Here is a 13,840-nt window from a genome sequence, read left to right as displayed (position 1 = left end):
CACCATCATAGAGGGCTCAGCGTTAGATCAGGACTCCCAGGCACCTTCCATATGAAAGTGCAGTCAGGGAAGAAGCCTTTCTGCAGCCTACCACTTCCTTTGGGAGCCCCTTTCCCACCCTGCTCCAACAGGAGCTCTTGGGTTTCTCTCTCACCTACCTGTGGCTTCAACACAAGGGGTGAGATGAGCCTTACTTGGGGATCTCCAACCACAGTCCAGGTAAAAAACTGTTCAGTAGAATAATCATTCTGTAGCCCAGCTAATTCCTTGGCACCCCCTTTGCAGCCCTTCTCCAGCACTGGACTTTGTCTGTCTCCTAACCTCTCCCCGAAGCTTAGGCTTGGGCTGAGCCTTACACCGAGACCCTGCTTTCTATCTTTTACTCAACACAATGCCATCTAAAAGGTCTCTGTGAAAAATAAATAAAATTATGTACAACTATTGTAATTGCCAAGTAAGAATGAATTTTTGTTTTACATGCTGAATTAAAATAAGAAGCACATTACATGTTAAAGAGACCCCTCATTATATCTTTCTTCATTGATCTAATCAACCATTCCTCATCAGCGCTGAAACCCTACTTATGTTCCAAACTTCCTTGCAATCACTGGCAATTCTAGCAAAAGAACAATTTATAAATTGACAAGCATATACTGTATGGACCATATATTTAAAATAAAACAAAGGATCCAGGTTTCTGTTTTTCTTTAAAAAAAAAAAAAGATGTAATCATAAATTTGTTTTATTGGAAATTTTTCCATTAAAATCAATGACACTATTTGACTGCATAAAGACATGTAGTCTTTCTTACATGCATACATAAACATTACAGACTCTAGACCCCAGCATATTTCCTCGGATTGTCTTAATTTTCCTGAGCTATTTTGCAATTTTTTAAAAAAATCCTTAGTTTAGTTTAGTTTAGTTTCTGTGTACTGTCAGTTTTAAATATTCATTTCTTCTTCTATTTGCTTTGAGGGCATGCAAGTTAACTGTTTGAATGTACCAATACTATTAGAGGTCCATAGGCTACCCCATATATCCTGCACCCTTTGTTTCAAGAGCAGTGAAGTTACAACAGCTTCTGCAGCAAATAACACTGAAGGTATCATATAAGTGAGCTGCATTTCTGACTGACTTCGGCTTGCCCATGCACATGACCAAGAAGCTGCTGTTGGTAAGGTTAGCAATAGACAGATTTGGAGCTGAATCTGGAGCGAGGTATGAACTCACACGTCTAGATCTGCAATGAAATACCTTAGCTATCTCATCAAAAGGTCACAGTTAAATTAAGTTTGCTTAATATTGTAAAAAGTATAACCTTATGCTGCATATATTAAATGGTAGTAGCTGACATGTAGAAATTTAGAAATTACATTTTTCCTGCTATCTTTCTGTATGTAGGAAATCTTAGCATATTTACATTATCCAGATCATTCTCCTTTTTCCTGTACTTCCTTTCTTTCTGTTCATGCACATATATGTGAAATCCCTTACTAGTTTTAGCTTAATTCTTTTCTGTTATTCTCTGTCATTACCAGTCTACCTTAAAACTTGGAAAAAGGCATGTATTACAGTTACTGCTCTGTGTATCCCATGCCACCAGAGCAACCTACATCATCAAAACAAAAAGGCTGAATATGTCAAATGTATCACATGAATAAACTGAAAAAGAAGAAAGCATCTTCTCTGTACTTTTCTGTTTTGATAATTCTAGACTTATTTATCACAATAGAGGGGACCATATTTATAGCCTGATAGGTGGTTCTTGAGTTGACATTCCCCTTCAAGCTTTAAAGGCAACCATCTTCTTAGCACAGATTCTGACTTCAGTAAAACCTGAAATTAGCAACTCTACCAGGCTTTGGACCAAAATTGTTTATTAGTGGTCCATCCCCCACCCCCATCATATCTGAAGAATGTCATGGCCTTACAATGGCACACTTTTTGAACCCTTTCCAATTTCAGATATTTCCTTTCTCTTTTAATACCTCATTGCTTTTGCATCAATTACAGCCTGACCTAAAGCCACACTGGCAGTGAATGTGATATATAGTAGAATCCATTTAAATGAATTTCTGATGAAAGAATAAAACTGTTAAAAGAATAAATTTACTGTGCAGATTTATACAAATCCTGTGTATGCACCGAAATCCTCTTAAAGGAAAAACTGATGGAAGATTAAAATGTTAAATGAATTAAAACCCAGCAACCTAGTGAAATATGATTATTTGACCTATTAAATTAATAGCTCCATTGACCGTATAATGGTAAGTATCCAATATATGTCAATTTTAAATACATAGTGAAAAAATGTAAAGCAAACAGTGATCAATGGGAATATCTATTAAGACAATAAACTTACAGAATAGCAGTGAAATGTTCTTGAAAGGTCTTTGGTCATCCAGGCATGAAGCTAGCAAGTCCTTCATTTCTGTTGAGAAGAGAGACTTTTAATGATTATTAAAAGTTATTAATTTCAAAGCATAAATGTAATTTTTGTTTTGTTCAGTTTCAACACATTAAAATATCTGAGATAGCCATTCTCTTCCTTTCCAGCTGGACTCTCCATTCATGGCAAATTTTTAGGGATCTGTTTTAAAAAAGATATTGACCAACATCTGCCATTAGGGCTGTCTGCATTCCATTTTATGGAAAGTATCTTTTGAAACAATGCCAAACTTGTCATCACCAGCGAAGCATACAAAAACATAAATGTTGGGAGCACTGTAACATTTATTAGTTTTCGTAATTTTAATGCATAGTCAAGAACATGGAATATAGACATATTTCTGATAAACATTATGTTCATGTATTGCAATGCTAAAAGAAAAATCAAGCATTTTTTTCTTTCCCCATCAAAAGCATTATTTTTGTAACACTAAAATCCTGCGAATCTTGGTTTTGGCCAGCTTTTCAAGTGACTGGTTTCAAGTTTAAATCCCAGATTAAAACACCAAAAACATGCACTCTAAATCCCCTGGCAATGAGTTGAAAATTATTTTATACATCAGCTTCCTACCTGAGGAGAGTTGAGTTCATATTCAGTTTAGGTCATAGGTGAAATGAGTTTGTCAGTCGCAATCTAGTCTGTAATGAATTTATATCTTGATCATGAAGTTACTGCACTACCTAATTAAATATTGCCTGAAGGTACTGTTCATTAGAGATGGAGACCCAACAATGGATATTAGAGACTGAAGTGCATTTTCTGTATATGAAGAACTGTAAATCCCTAGATAGTCTTGTCTTGGTAGCAAGATGCTATGCATGGAAATGGCATCCTTCTTTCTGTCAGGTCGTCACATTTGCACCACTTTGTGTTTATAGAACCTTACAAGTTTCAAAACTTTCATACCAAGAAATACTATAAACCTTGAGTCACAGCCTTCTCTGCAGAAAATACTTTGTAGAAATTCAAGTTGTTTTTTTCCTGACTGCTTATGTGACTGTGATTATCCTTTTGCTATTTAGCTCAAAGCCTATATGTCTGAAGGATGTATGGATAAGGCAAAGCCTTTATTGGAGGGGTCTGGCTGGAAGTGAAGCACGATGAAAGCTACAACTGCCCTATTCTGAGGGAACAAAGAGTGTGTGCGAATTGCAGGCCACCAGAAGAATGCACATCTAAGTATACAAATGTATCAGTCCTTTCTCACAAGAGAACGTCTTCTGCCTGTACCCCTCCTGAAAGCAAAACCAGATGGATATGAAAGGCCAGGAGGGATACTTAAGCCCCCTAGGTGAGGTTAACTTCAAGTCCTTTGTGTTTACCTGAGTCTCTCCCATGAGCTTCAGAAAAAGTTGGGGAAGGTAAAATTTGACTTCCTGACCAGCAAAATACAAGGAAAATATGTTTTGGGAGATTTGATAGTGGAAACCTTTAAATGGAGAATTTCTTTTTGAATTTTCCTTGTTACAAGGGTGATACCCCCCCTTGTCTTCCCCTCACACTGAGACCTGGGACTACAGAGAAATTTTTAATTTACCAAAACTCCATCCACCATTATTTTATGATAATCAATACACATAAAGAAGAAAGCTGGAAATAACCATGCAAACACACAAGTCAACCCTAAAATTGTGTTCTACTGTACCTTAGAGACCAAAAATGTACACTGAAAATACAAGTAGGTGATAATAGAGAGTCACAGAATATTAATTCCATTAATACAAACTTATTGGGTCAGGTTTTTGCGAATTAGAAGCTTGATGAAGAGATGATCACATTTGAACTTCGACACTCACAGTAAGGTAGTTTGTGAGACTACCTTGTTGAGAAATGCAAACTAGTTGAGAGTTGGAAACAGCATCTCCTGTTGACTGGCTGCTAGAGACACCAACCACTGAAAAGAACAGGAGATGGCTGCATAAGAACCAGGGGGCATCCAAAACCAACTAGGAGTCAGAAGGCTCAGGTGAGAAGCTGCATGAGAAATATAGTCACAGAACCCTGTTTTGGTAATGGTTTTAGTGGGCCAGACAGAAAGAGCATTTTTTCTTAATGATGTAGTAACGAAGTAGGTATGAAGCACATTCCAAGAAGCCCTTCAAAGGAAGGATGGAGAGGATGCTGCACATACATGCAAGGCTTAAATACTTTTTGAGAGATATACAAGTGTTATTAGCTTTATGGGACAGCAGAAAAATGTTAATGTAAGGGAGGTCTTGATTGTTCCATTGCCACACATAAATAACAGCTTGCATAATCCAATACTCACGGTAAAATCTTTGGCCACACTCCAGAGAAGCCCACATTTCCATCCTTGTCTCTTGGGAGTCCTCTTCTGAAAGATTCCTCCTTTTTAACAGTTCAGCCCACATCCCTTCCTATTAGCATAAAAAGGAGAGTCTGCTCATCTTAGCTGATTATCCTTCTGATTGAACACACAAATCAGGTAGCTGCAACCTGTCCCCTAGCCCCTTCTTTGCCAAACTCTTCTCTTAAATCCTTGTTTGTCACAGTGGCAAAAAAGACTGAATCAACACAAGAAGGACTTAGGCATCTTTTAGCTTCAGGGAAAGAAATAACTGAAACAGGATCTGAAGCTATGAATGATGCTTAGTGGATTAATCTGATTTAATCCAAGAAAATCAGATTTAAGCTATGCTCATTAAGAGGACTTTAATTTTGTTTTGTGTTTTTTAAACAACCTAGGAAACATATGACCTCCCTGCCAATAATTTCTCTGTAAGCATTTTTGAAGGTGCTGATCACAGTGCTGAATGTCAATAGGATTCTACCTGTTATTACTACTGCTTTAGTACTTAAGGCAGCAATTATGGAGCAAGGTCTCACTGGGCTATGGGCTACACAGATCCAGGGTAAAAGACACAGTTACTGACACAAGAACAATACGAGAGGCATTGACAGTTAACATGGATCTGCACAAGGAAAAATGTGAAACCACACTGGTCAGCATGACAGAGGGGAGTTGGGTCACCAATGCCTTCACTGACAAGGAGAATTTTAAGGAAGATTTGAAGCAGGATAAGATAATAAACACGATAATTTTTTAGGTGGTTATTGGGATCATTGCCCAAGAATAAGGGCCATCAGAAGAAAGGTTTGGTACGTTTGATACTTGATATGAATGTAATTGATGTGTCAGAAAGAATGAACCCTGAGTAACAGTCCTGGGCACTTCTGAGAGAAAAGGTTTTAGTAAGCTCAGAGGGAGAGGTCTGACGGAGCAACAGGGGAAGAAAAAAGTGAGGATATAACTGGAAAAATAGACCTTCAGAGTTCTAAATAGCACTTTCAATCACCCAGAAGTGAAAAGGAGAAAGAAAATGGAGAAGGTACTTGTAATGGCACATGAAGCTAAGGGGGTATATGCAATTTGTATTAAGATAGGAAAGACAGAAGTATGATTGCACTGTGAAGAGAAAAGCTCAAGCATAATAAGAGAAAGGACAGGGTAAAGGAGGGAAACTGTACAGATACAAGGCAGACTGAAGACAAAACAGTATGATATTAAGGCAACTGGAGGTGATTAGCAAAGAACCATGACTCAGGAACTTGCACCTGAATCAGGGGAGAAGATGACACTTGCAGAACCATTACAAAGACAATAAGGCAATCTGGGATGGGGCAAGGAGGTCAAATGGCCGTTTCATGGAAGAAAGGCATATAGAGTTTTGACTGGAATAGATTGCTGTCAACATGTGCAGAGAAGTCGAGAGTAGGGTTGTTGAAGGTTTCAAAAGGGGATGCAAGGTGGGAAAAAAGTGACTGAGGTTGTAGGCATGGGGCTCAGCTGAGCTGGAAGAGAAAAACTTTAGTCAGGAAGACCATAGAATGGAAATAGAGAATAAATTCTTTTGCAGTTGGGGAGACAGGCGTGGAGAAGCAGTTTTCATTGAAACACTGCAGTGTATATGCACAAGTGCAGGAAGTTGAACACTGAAAGTGATTCAGGTTTGCAGCTTAGTAGGGCAGACCACACAATTAGAGAACAAATTGAAAGAACTGATGGTAAAAGAGAATGGAAAGAAAGCAATGCATCCATGTATAAGTTAAAAAAAAAACCCAACCAAGAAACCAGACCCACCCACCCCCAAAAAACCAAACACCCGCCCCCCCAATCAGAAAAAACCTGGAAGTGGAAGAGAAGTTATCTGCTATTGGCTATAAGAAATAATGGGAAAAAAGATCAAGCAAGAAGGCCTGTGGGTGACACTGACCTCATATCTTGAGAGTAAATACTTTCTTGCCATGTGTTCTCCAGGGTGGAGAAATTCCACACTTCAGATCAATTATATTGATGCAGAACAGGAATGTGTAATAATTAAATGATTTGTGTGAGGTGGCACAGAAATCAGAGGCAAACATTGACCCCAAGACCCCTGAATCCCAGGTCAGACAGTTTGTGAGCTAATAACTGTCTGCTGGCTGGTACAGACAGAAGCCTGACATCTCTGCAGAGCCTTTTTCTTTTCCCAGTGTAAGTCTCTTAATGGAAGGGCATCTTAATTAAGATGCTATGCAAACTAATGATCGTGTCTCAAAATATTTTGCCTTTCTCGGTTTTCTGTGTTCACTATGAACCCTGAAACGGTAGGAACAAAGGCACATGCAGAAATGGCTTATTTTTTAATCTGCTGATAGGTGGGCAGAGAGGAAGGCAAACTATGCCCCATCACATCATAGAGTTTAATGCTTCCCATAGCACAGAAAAACAAAAGGTAAAAATTCGCTACTCATGAAGTATCTACCTATGCTGACAGCTAATTTAGGCCCAATATACGTGCTATGCAGAGAGAATAAATTCTTATGACACATCAAGTCTGGAATCCAGGGCAGCCTGGTAGTGATATTGAAGCAACACACTGCTTGCATACTGATTTCTGTGGTACTGCTCTTCATTTTGAAAAAACATATTTATGTAGTTTCTATGGGACCACAGGTGTCATATCCAAATAAATGAGGAAATCCAGCCAGCGTGACTAGGTTGTTAACAGCTCATTCTATAGCTGGGAAGAGAAGCCTTCTAGGGTTTGGGGGTTTGAATTCTGTTTGTAAAATAAAAGTTAGGGATGCGCTTCTTGTTCTCCTTTCAGATTTTGGACACTTAAAATATCTCCTCGTCTATTTTTATAGATTCTGCGTACCCTGTGGAGCCATTTCATGTATAATTATGGTCTACCGATAGTTCACTGAACATTTAGAAACAACATAATTCACTAGCTGCTTCTTTTTTATTTAAAGAATCTTTGAGACTTTTTATCTGCTTCTTAGCTAAGTACTTTTTTAGCCCTATGTGTTCAGAATTTTAAGAGTTGCTTTTAATAGATCTGATCTTGCATGCACTTCACCTGCAGAACTCCTCCTCAAGAAATCTGCAGCACAATAAATAAGAGACCTTCACCTCAGTGTATGTCCTCAGTGGTTTTGCATGACTTTTACTTCACCTCTTGAACCTCTTCAACACACTGTCAAACTGACTGTGCTCTCTGCTTATCTGAGATTACTTTCTCTTCACTGAAATGCAGTTCATTACTTTCTTCAATGGAATTCTAAGTCTGTTCTCTAATAGTTTTCTAATCCTTAGGAAGCCCACGCATTATGAAGCAACCACTGTGTTTGCCATATGGTTAACCTGATTTTCAGTGTCCCTGCCACATAATTTTCATTAAGAGCACGTGATTAGGGAAATACCACATCAACAAGAATGTGATTCGCCTTTCCAGCTTTCCCTTATTATTCTGAGGAGATTCTGATTATTACGCACCCTCCAGTCTCTACGGAAAACTCTTTCCCCTCAGAAACATCCTGTTCTTACTTTTAAGTATATTCAAGAGCATCATAAGATCTTGCTTCTCAAGCTTAAAGTGATGGGTGTACTGTTCTCTGGACTTTTGTAGTTCACTTGCTTGAAGAACCAATAGATCAATAGACTTTTGATCTATTCCAATAAGGAAGGCACTATAATACAAAGCATATTTCCATACTAGCACACTATTAAAATAAAAATATTGTGTGTTATTTTCTAGCTTATTTTTGACCACACAAAACATTCTGACCACTTGTGATCATAAATAATCTTGGGTAGCTTTCCACAGCAATAGAGGACTTCATCAAAATGTCCTTGGAGAATTCCTGCTCATGTAACTGTATATCACCTCACTACATCCTTATTTCAACAACTGTGGGTTTTTATCTCATGTCCTGTTTCAAGCTGTCCTGAGATTATTCTGAAAATTTTTCAATAGTAGCAACTGTTAACCTCCAAAGCACAGGAATTTCTGTGTTGGAAGGAGAAAAAGTATATATACATATCAGAGGATAGTGATGCTTAAGTATCTGTTGCAATATGAACACAGTAGTGATTCTGAATAATTTGTCTCCTTAGTATTAAAAGAAAATGAAGTATCTAAAAATACAAATCAAGGATGTTTAGAAAGACCACATGTAGCAAGGGTTTGAGATCTTTGGGTGGAAGATATTATATAAACATGGACGTTTTCATGTTTTGTGTATGATTTCTTTATTGGTTTATTATGGTGTGGAGTTTTTTTGAAGTAATTATTTTAGTATTCATTTTAGAGATACTTCCCAATACTGGGGTATACCAGACATTTTGGGAATGAGTCCTGTGGAGAAAGACATTTACAAAGTAAATATTAAGTACTCAGGTGGTTGAAAGTGTTGTTCTTTTCACAACTAAAACATACAGAAATTGTTGTTTTCAATTAATATTCTGTAACCATGACAGAACAACTCCCCCTTATCTTGTATATACACTGGAGTCAGGACTAACAGCCACAGGGTAATGGTGGCAAGAATCAGTCATGGGGAGTGTACAGGCAGCTGAGAAAAGGCATGACAGCAATTCCAAAACAATGATACAACCATGTGATGACACCATGCTTGAATACTTTTCTTTCAGCATTTTTTGCATCATCAGCTATTTATTTCAATATTCTATATGTCAGTACTTTGGCAGACAGCCCATTTTGTTCATTTTAATACTCCTTTTGTATAAACAGCACGTATAAAAGCTCAGCTTTGGAATAGCTCATTAATCTTCACTGGTTAAAGGCTGGTTTGTCACAACGCACTTGGTAGCTGCATCATTTGTGTTACAAAATCATCCCAACTTGTGATGGTAACAGCTGTAAGAATTCAAATAAAGGTGTTACAAATCTTACATTTATATGATTGACCAGTTAATTTCACTGTGGAAAAATATCTGGGCCATCACTTTCCAGAGGCACAAGCATCTGTGTTTCTATTCCTGGTCAGCATTAGAACATGTTCCAGTGTCTGTTTGCATGGTGTTTTCCCTGCTGACATAACTAGCTAGACAGGACAGAACTATAGATGTTATAATGAGACACAGTGATTTGCATGTGGGAGTAGGGCTGATAAGCATATGCTACAAATTTTGGACAGTTTTAAACTACCCTATTTTGGCTCAAATAAACCACCAGTGCTTTTATTATACCCTCTTGATTTAACTGTTTTTGTCAAAAGTGCAGCCTCTGACCTGCTACAACCAGAGGCTTCAGTGCTGCAAACAATCTGCATACAGGGTACCAAATCTGTGTCAGCAGCCTGGTTTACCTGTAACTTCAGTGGGTGAAAACCAGCCCCAGACCATTTGAAGTGGCTCAGTTTCATATATTAAAGTGAGATTGAACACTAGCAATGACACAATTCTGTCTGTGCCTTTAAATTGACAATTGATCTCAGCAATTAGCACTGACTGAAGTGTAGGAGGTTCCAACACTAAAAGCTGGTTATTGAGGACCACCTCCCTCAGAGAAACAAGAACATTCTTCTGTCCCTCCTTGCTTCATTAACACTTCAGTGAACCCAGCCAGGACAAGGGCTTCCAGACCCCTCTTGGAAAACAGTTTTGCCTTTCAGGACCTGACATTTCCCAGCTGGAACTGTATCTGTTTCTATGAAAATCAAAAAGCAGGTGTACCTCATGGCTATTAAATCCTAATTTTTTGATGTGCATCTGTCATTCATGCTGGTGACCTAATCCCTGGTAAGTCAGTGTGAGAGAAGAAAAGGAGACAATTCACAGACCCTAAAAGACCTCCACACCCATTCAGAAGTCTTCCACTATACTCCTTGCAGGTGGGTTGAAATGTGAATGATTTGCCAGAAAAATTTGACAAATAATTTAAAGTAAGGAGTAGTGGAGAAAACTGTGACCTCTTCCACAGACAATTTATGAAGAAGTGAACGAAAAAGAAACACTTAAATTTACATTAGTCATGAATAATTACCCATCCAGCTCTCTTTTCTGTCCATCCACTGCCAGTGAGGAACATGCCATAACCACAACCACAGGTTTTTCTCTTGTTTAATAATTTTATTTCCTATGTTCTTCAGAAATGTTGTCAGATCTGCAACCAGTGCAAGTAGGTATCTCTCACTGACTTCAGTTGAGTTATGTGATTTACACCAGCCAAGGACATATCCCCAGTTCTACTCCTCTCCCTTTTTTCCTCCTCTACTTGCATGAAGAATTTGTTAAGTCATATACACAATCCCACTGAATTATTCACCAGGGTAAGCGAAGGTTACATGATTAGGCTCTCTGAATCAGAATTCTGATGTGACTTTAGTTACCAACTTTTTTTTTTTTTCAAGTGTATGGAAAAGGAGATGCATACTGTATAAGCATATTCTAAATAACCATAACCAGCTGAACCAGCTGTTTGTCCTTCCTTTTTCTCCTTTTGCTCTATATCCAGCTCCTCTGACTGATGGCAGCTCTGTGTGTGTGTAAGCATTTAGATTCACCTAGAACCTAGGAGTAAAAGGATCCTTTGAGTGCTACATATTTAATTCAAGGCCTTGAGCTCTGTGGATATCTCAATATACCCAAACTAAGGTTACACTCTGGAAATCATGATTCACCTCGCTATCCCTCTGTGTCTCTGGACAGCTGATAAATACATTTAAGTCACTCATAGCATCAGTGCTCCTTGCCGGACTTACTTTCACTTCCTAGGGAGCATGGCACACACAACTTTCATAGAACGCATGCCTCCTTCCCGTCATGCCTACTGACACCATATCTTGCAGCATATATCGTTCAGACCCATAGCACTGTTGCTACCTGACCCCTGAAGAGCGCACAGCAGCCTGGGTTCAAAACTACAAAATGCTGCCAGCTGCAGTCAGCTGAGCTCAAGATGTATTTTACCTGCAACATTTGATGCCCTTCCTCCTCATTTAAGATGTATAAAACCTCCTAATACACATCACTATGAGAGACAGGGCTTTTACCTAACTCTCTTGGGAGAATTATCCACCACCTGGAATCTCTGAAAACAGCCTGTCCTATGAACCTGTAGGCACAAAGACGCCACAGGTACCAGAGGACTAGACCTTTATGTTCATAAACGGTGAGGCCAGAAAGAGCCATTACGCTAAGGGGGAACCCCCTATTTATGTCAGATAACTACCCATGGTCATTAAGCCATGCATGTATTGAGCCCCTCCGTAAGCACATTCACATAACTGCCAGAAAGGCACTAAAACACGAAGAGATGGTGAGCCCACTGTCTATAGGTATTACAGCAGTTACTGAAACTCACTTCTCAAAGTGAGCCTTGCTTTCTTTCTTGCTTGCTTTCTTTCTTGCTTGCTTTCTTGCTTGCTTTCTTTCCTGCTTTCTTTCCCTCCAGCATTATCTTTGGTGATATGGTTCAGGGAAGAGGATCACTGGATTAACAGGTTATACAACCAGGAGCTGCTTGGAGAAACTGAAATACAAAGCTGATCTCCAAACCCAGAGTTGCAGGTGAAGACTCCTCAGTGAGCTAGGGCAGTTTTAGGATCTCTTGAAGCTATGTTGAGTTTTTTTCATGTCAATGTATCTTAGAGCTATTTTAAATTGGAGTCTGCCAAAGCCTCCAAGGGACCATTATGACAGTTAGAGATTACCAATGAATAAAGATTTCTGGTATGTCCCCTTTGCAATACTTGCTGCAGGGTTGTAGGATAAAAATTAAGGACACTGCCTCCTTAAAGCTCTCCCACATTTTCTGACTTTTCAGATAATCTTTCTCTTCTCCAAATCCCTGTATCGTTTTATCTCATTCCTCCTGGCTTCTTCCATTGGCCTCACCCCTGGTTTGTTCTATAATCTGCATCCTTCCCTTCTCATCCTGCCCTTAGCAGCTCCATTTCTCACTGAAAGCCCTCTCCAGCGCTAGTTTTCAGTTTTGCCAGGTATGCTTTAGGCCACTGTCAGCTTTCCTCACACTCAAGGCTCATCTTTCTCCTTGCTCCTCATGCCTTCCCCCCTCCCCCATCAAGTACCATGAGCTGCTATAAATTTCACGTATCTTTTCTTCCTTCATGAGCTTCTTCAACATATGAGCTGCAGTTTCTTTCACTTTTATTTATAAGTATTTTCAGTAACCTCTATTTCCATTTTCCAGACTGTTTGCACCCCGAAGATGCTCCCTTCACCCATCTAGAATTATTTCTCCTCTGAATTGGTCTTCATCTTTTTCCTTCTGTAGTGATCTTTGAAATTATCAGTTGTCTTGAAACACTCCTTTATAGCTCTGCTGTCTTCTGCAATTCCAGTTTTCTTTAATGGATAGGATGGTGATTATATAATCAATATAAACCTTTAATTTACCTGTACCATTCATGTTTCAATGACCTCAGTTCTATTCAACACCACCATTTCCAACTAAAAGTAATATTCTGAAGCACACAGTGTATTTACATGTTTCTTTAAATGCAATACCTCAGCTGTAGACCCAAGCATGTTTTCACATTACCTTTGACGTCAGAGAAGTTTTCGCTCCCATTCCTTGTCCTATGATCTAAAAGTACTCACTCCCTCACTTTTTTTAACTTTTTATTTGGATATAGCTGTCCTTGGAGAAAGTTGTCCCAACAAATACTGGATTAAACACAAGTCGCTCCAGCAAAAGTATCAGAATAAAGCAGCCATATCCCTGCTTAGTTAGATATATTAAAAAGAAAAAAAAAGAAACCCAAACAAACAAAAAAACCCCTACCAAACCAAAACCAAAACCTAAATGACAAAAATACCCAAGGAATTCTGTGTGCCCCATATAACTTAGTTCCTTGTGAAGCTCTCTCTCATTTGCAATGGCAAATACCTTACGGTAGTTTCCCAAAGGTTAACATAATGCTGCAGTTGTATTTCCTTTCCTTCCTTCAGAGGATTTATTTTGTCAATGATGGTTGTCTGTATCAGCAAAACAGTTTCATCTCTCTTCTCTGTTTAGCTCATGTGGGGCTGAATCCTGCAGTACTAGTCCCAGTGAAGTCAGTGGGAGCGCTGACTCTGGAAGAACCAGATGTGTCCCATTGAATAATTATCCA

At 38.8% G+C, this 13,840-nt stretch overlaps 1 protein-coding gene across 1 annotated transcript in view; it reads right to left on the bottom strand.

The window, feature by feature from the left end:
- Positions 1 to 13,840, bottom strand: part of SAMSN1 (SAM domain, SH3 domain and nuclear localization signals 1) — a 277,097-nt gene that overhangs the window by 113,022 nt on the left and 150,235 nt on the right. Inside the window, exon 3 of the mRNA XM_075101871.1 lies at positions 2,366 to 2,434. Within this exon, the coding sequence (XP_074957972.1) occupies positions 2,366 to 2,404 (39 nt within the window). The 5' untranslated portion in view covers positions 2,405 to 2,434. The remainder of the gene's footprint in view (positions 1 to 2,365; positions 2,435 to 13,840) is intronic.

This window comes from Phalacrocorax aristotelis, chromosome 1, assembly GCF_949628215.1.
Source record: "Phalacrocorax aristotelis chromosome 1, bGulAri2.1, whole genome shotgun sequence".
NCBI classification, from domain to species: domain Eukaryota; kingdom Metazoa; phylum Chordata; class Aves; order Suliformes; family Phalacrocoracidae; genus Phalacrocorax; species Phalacrocorax aristotelis.
Note: the sequence above shows the minus strand (reverse complement) of the source record. Positions and strands in the feature narration are given on the sequence as shown.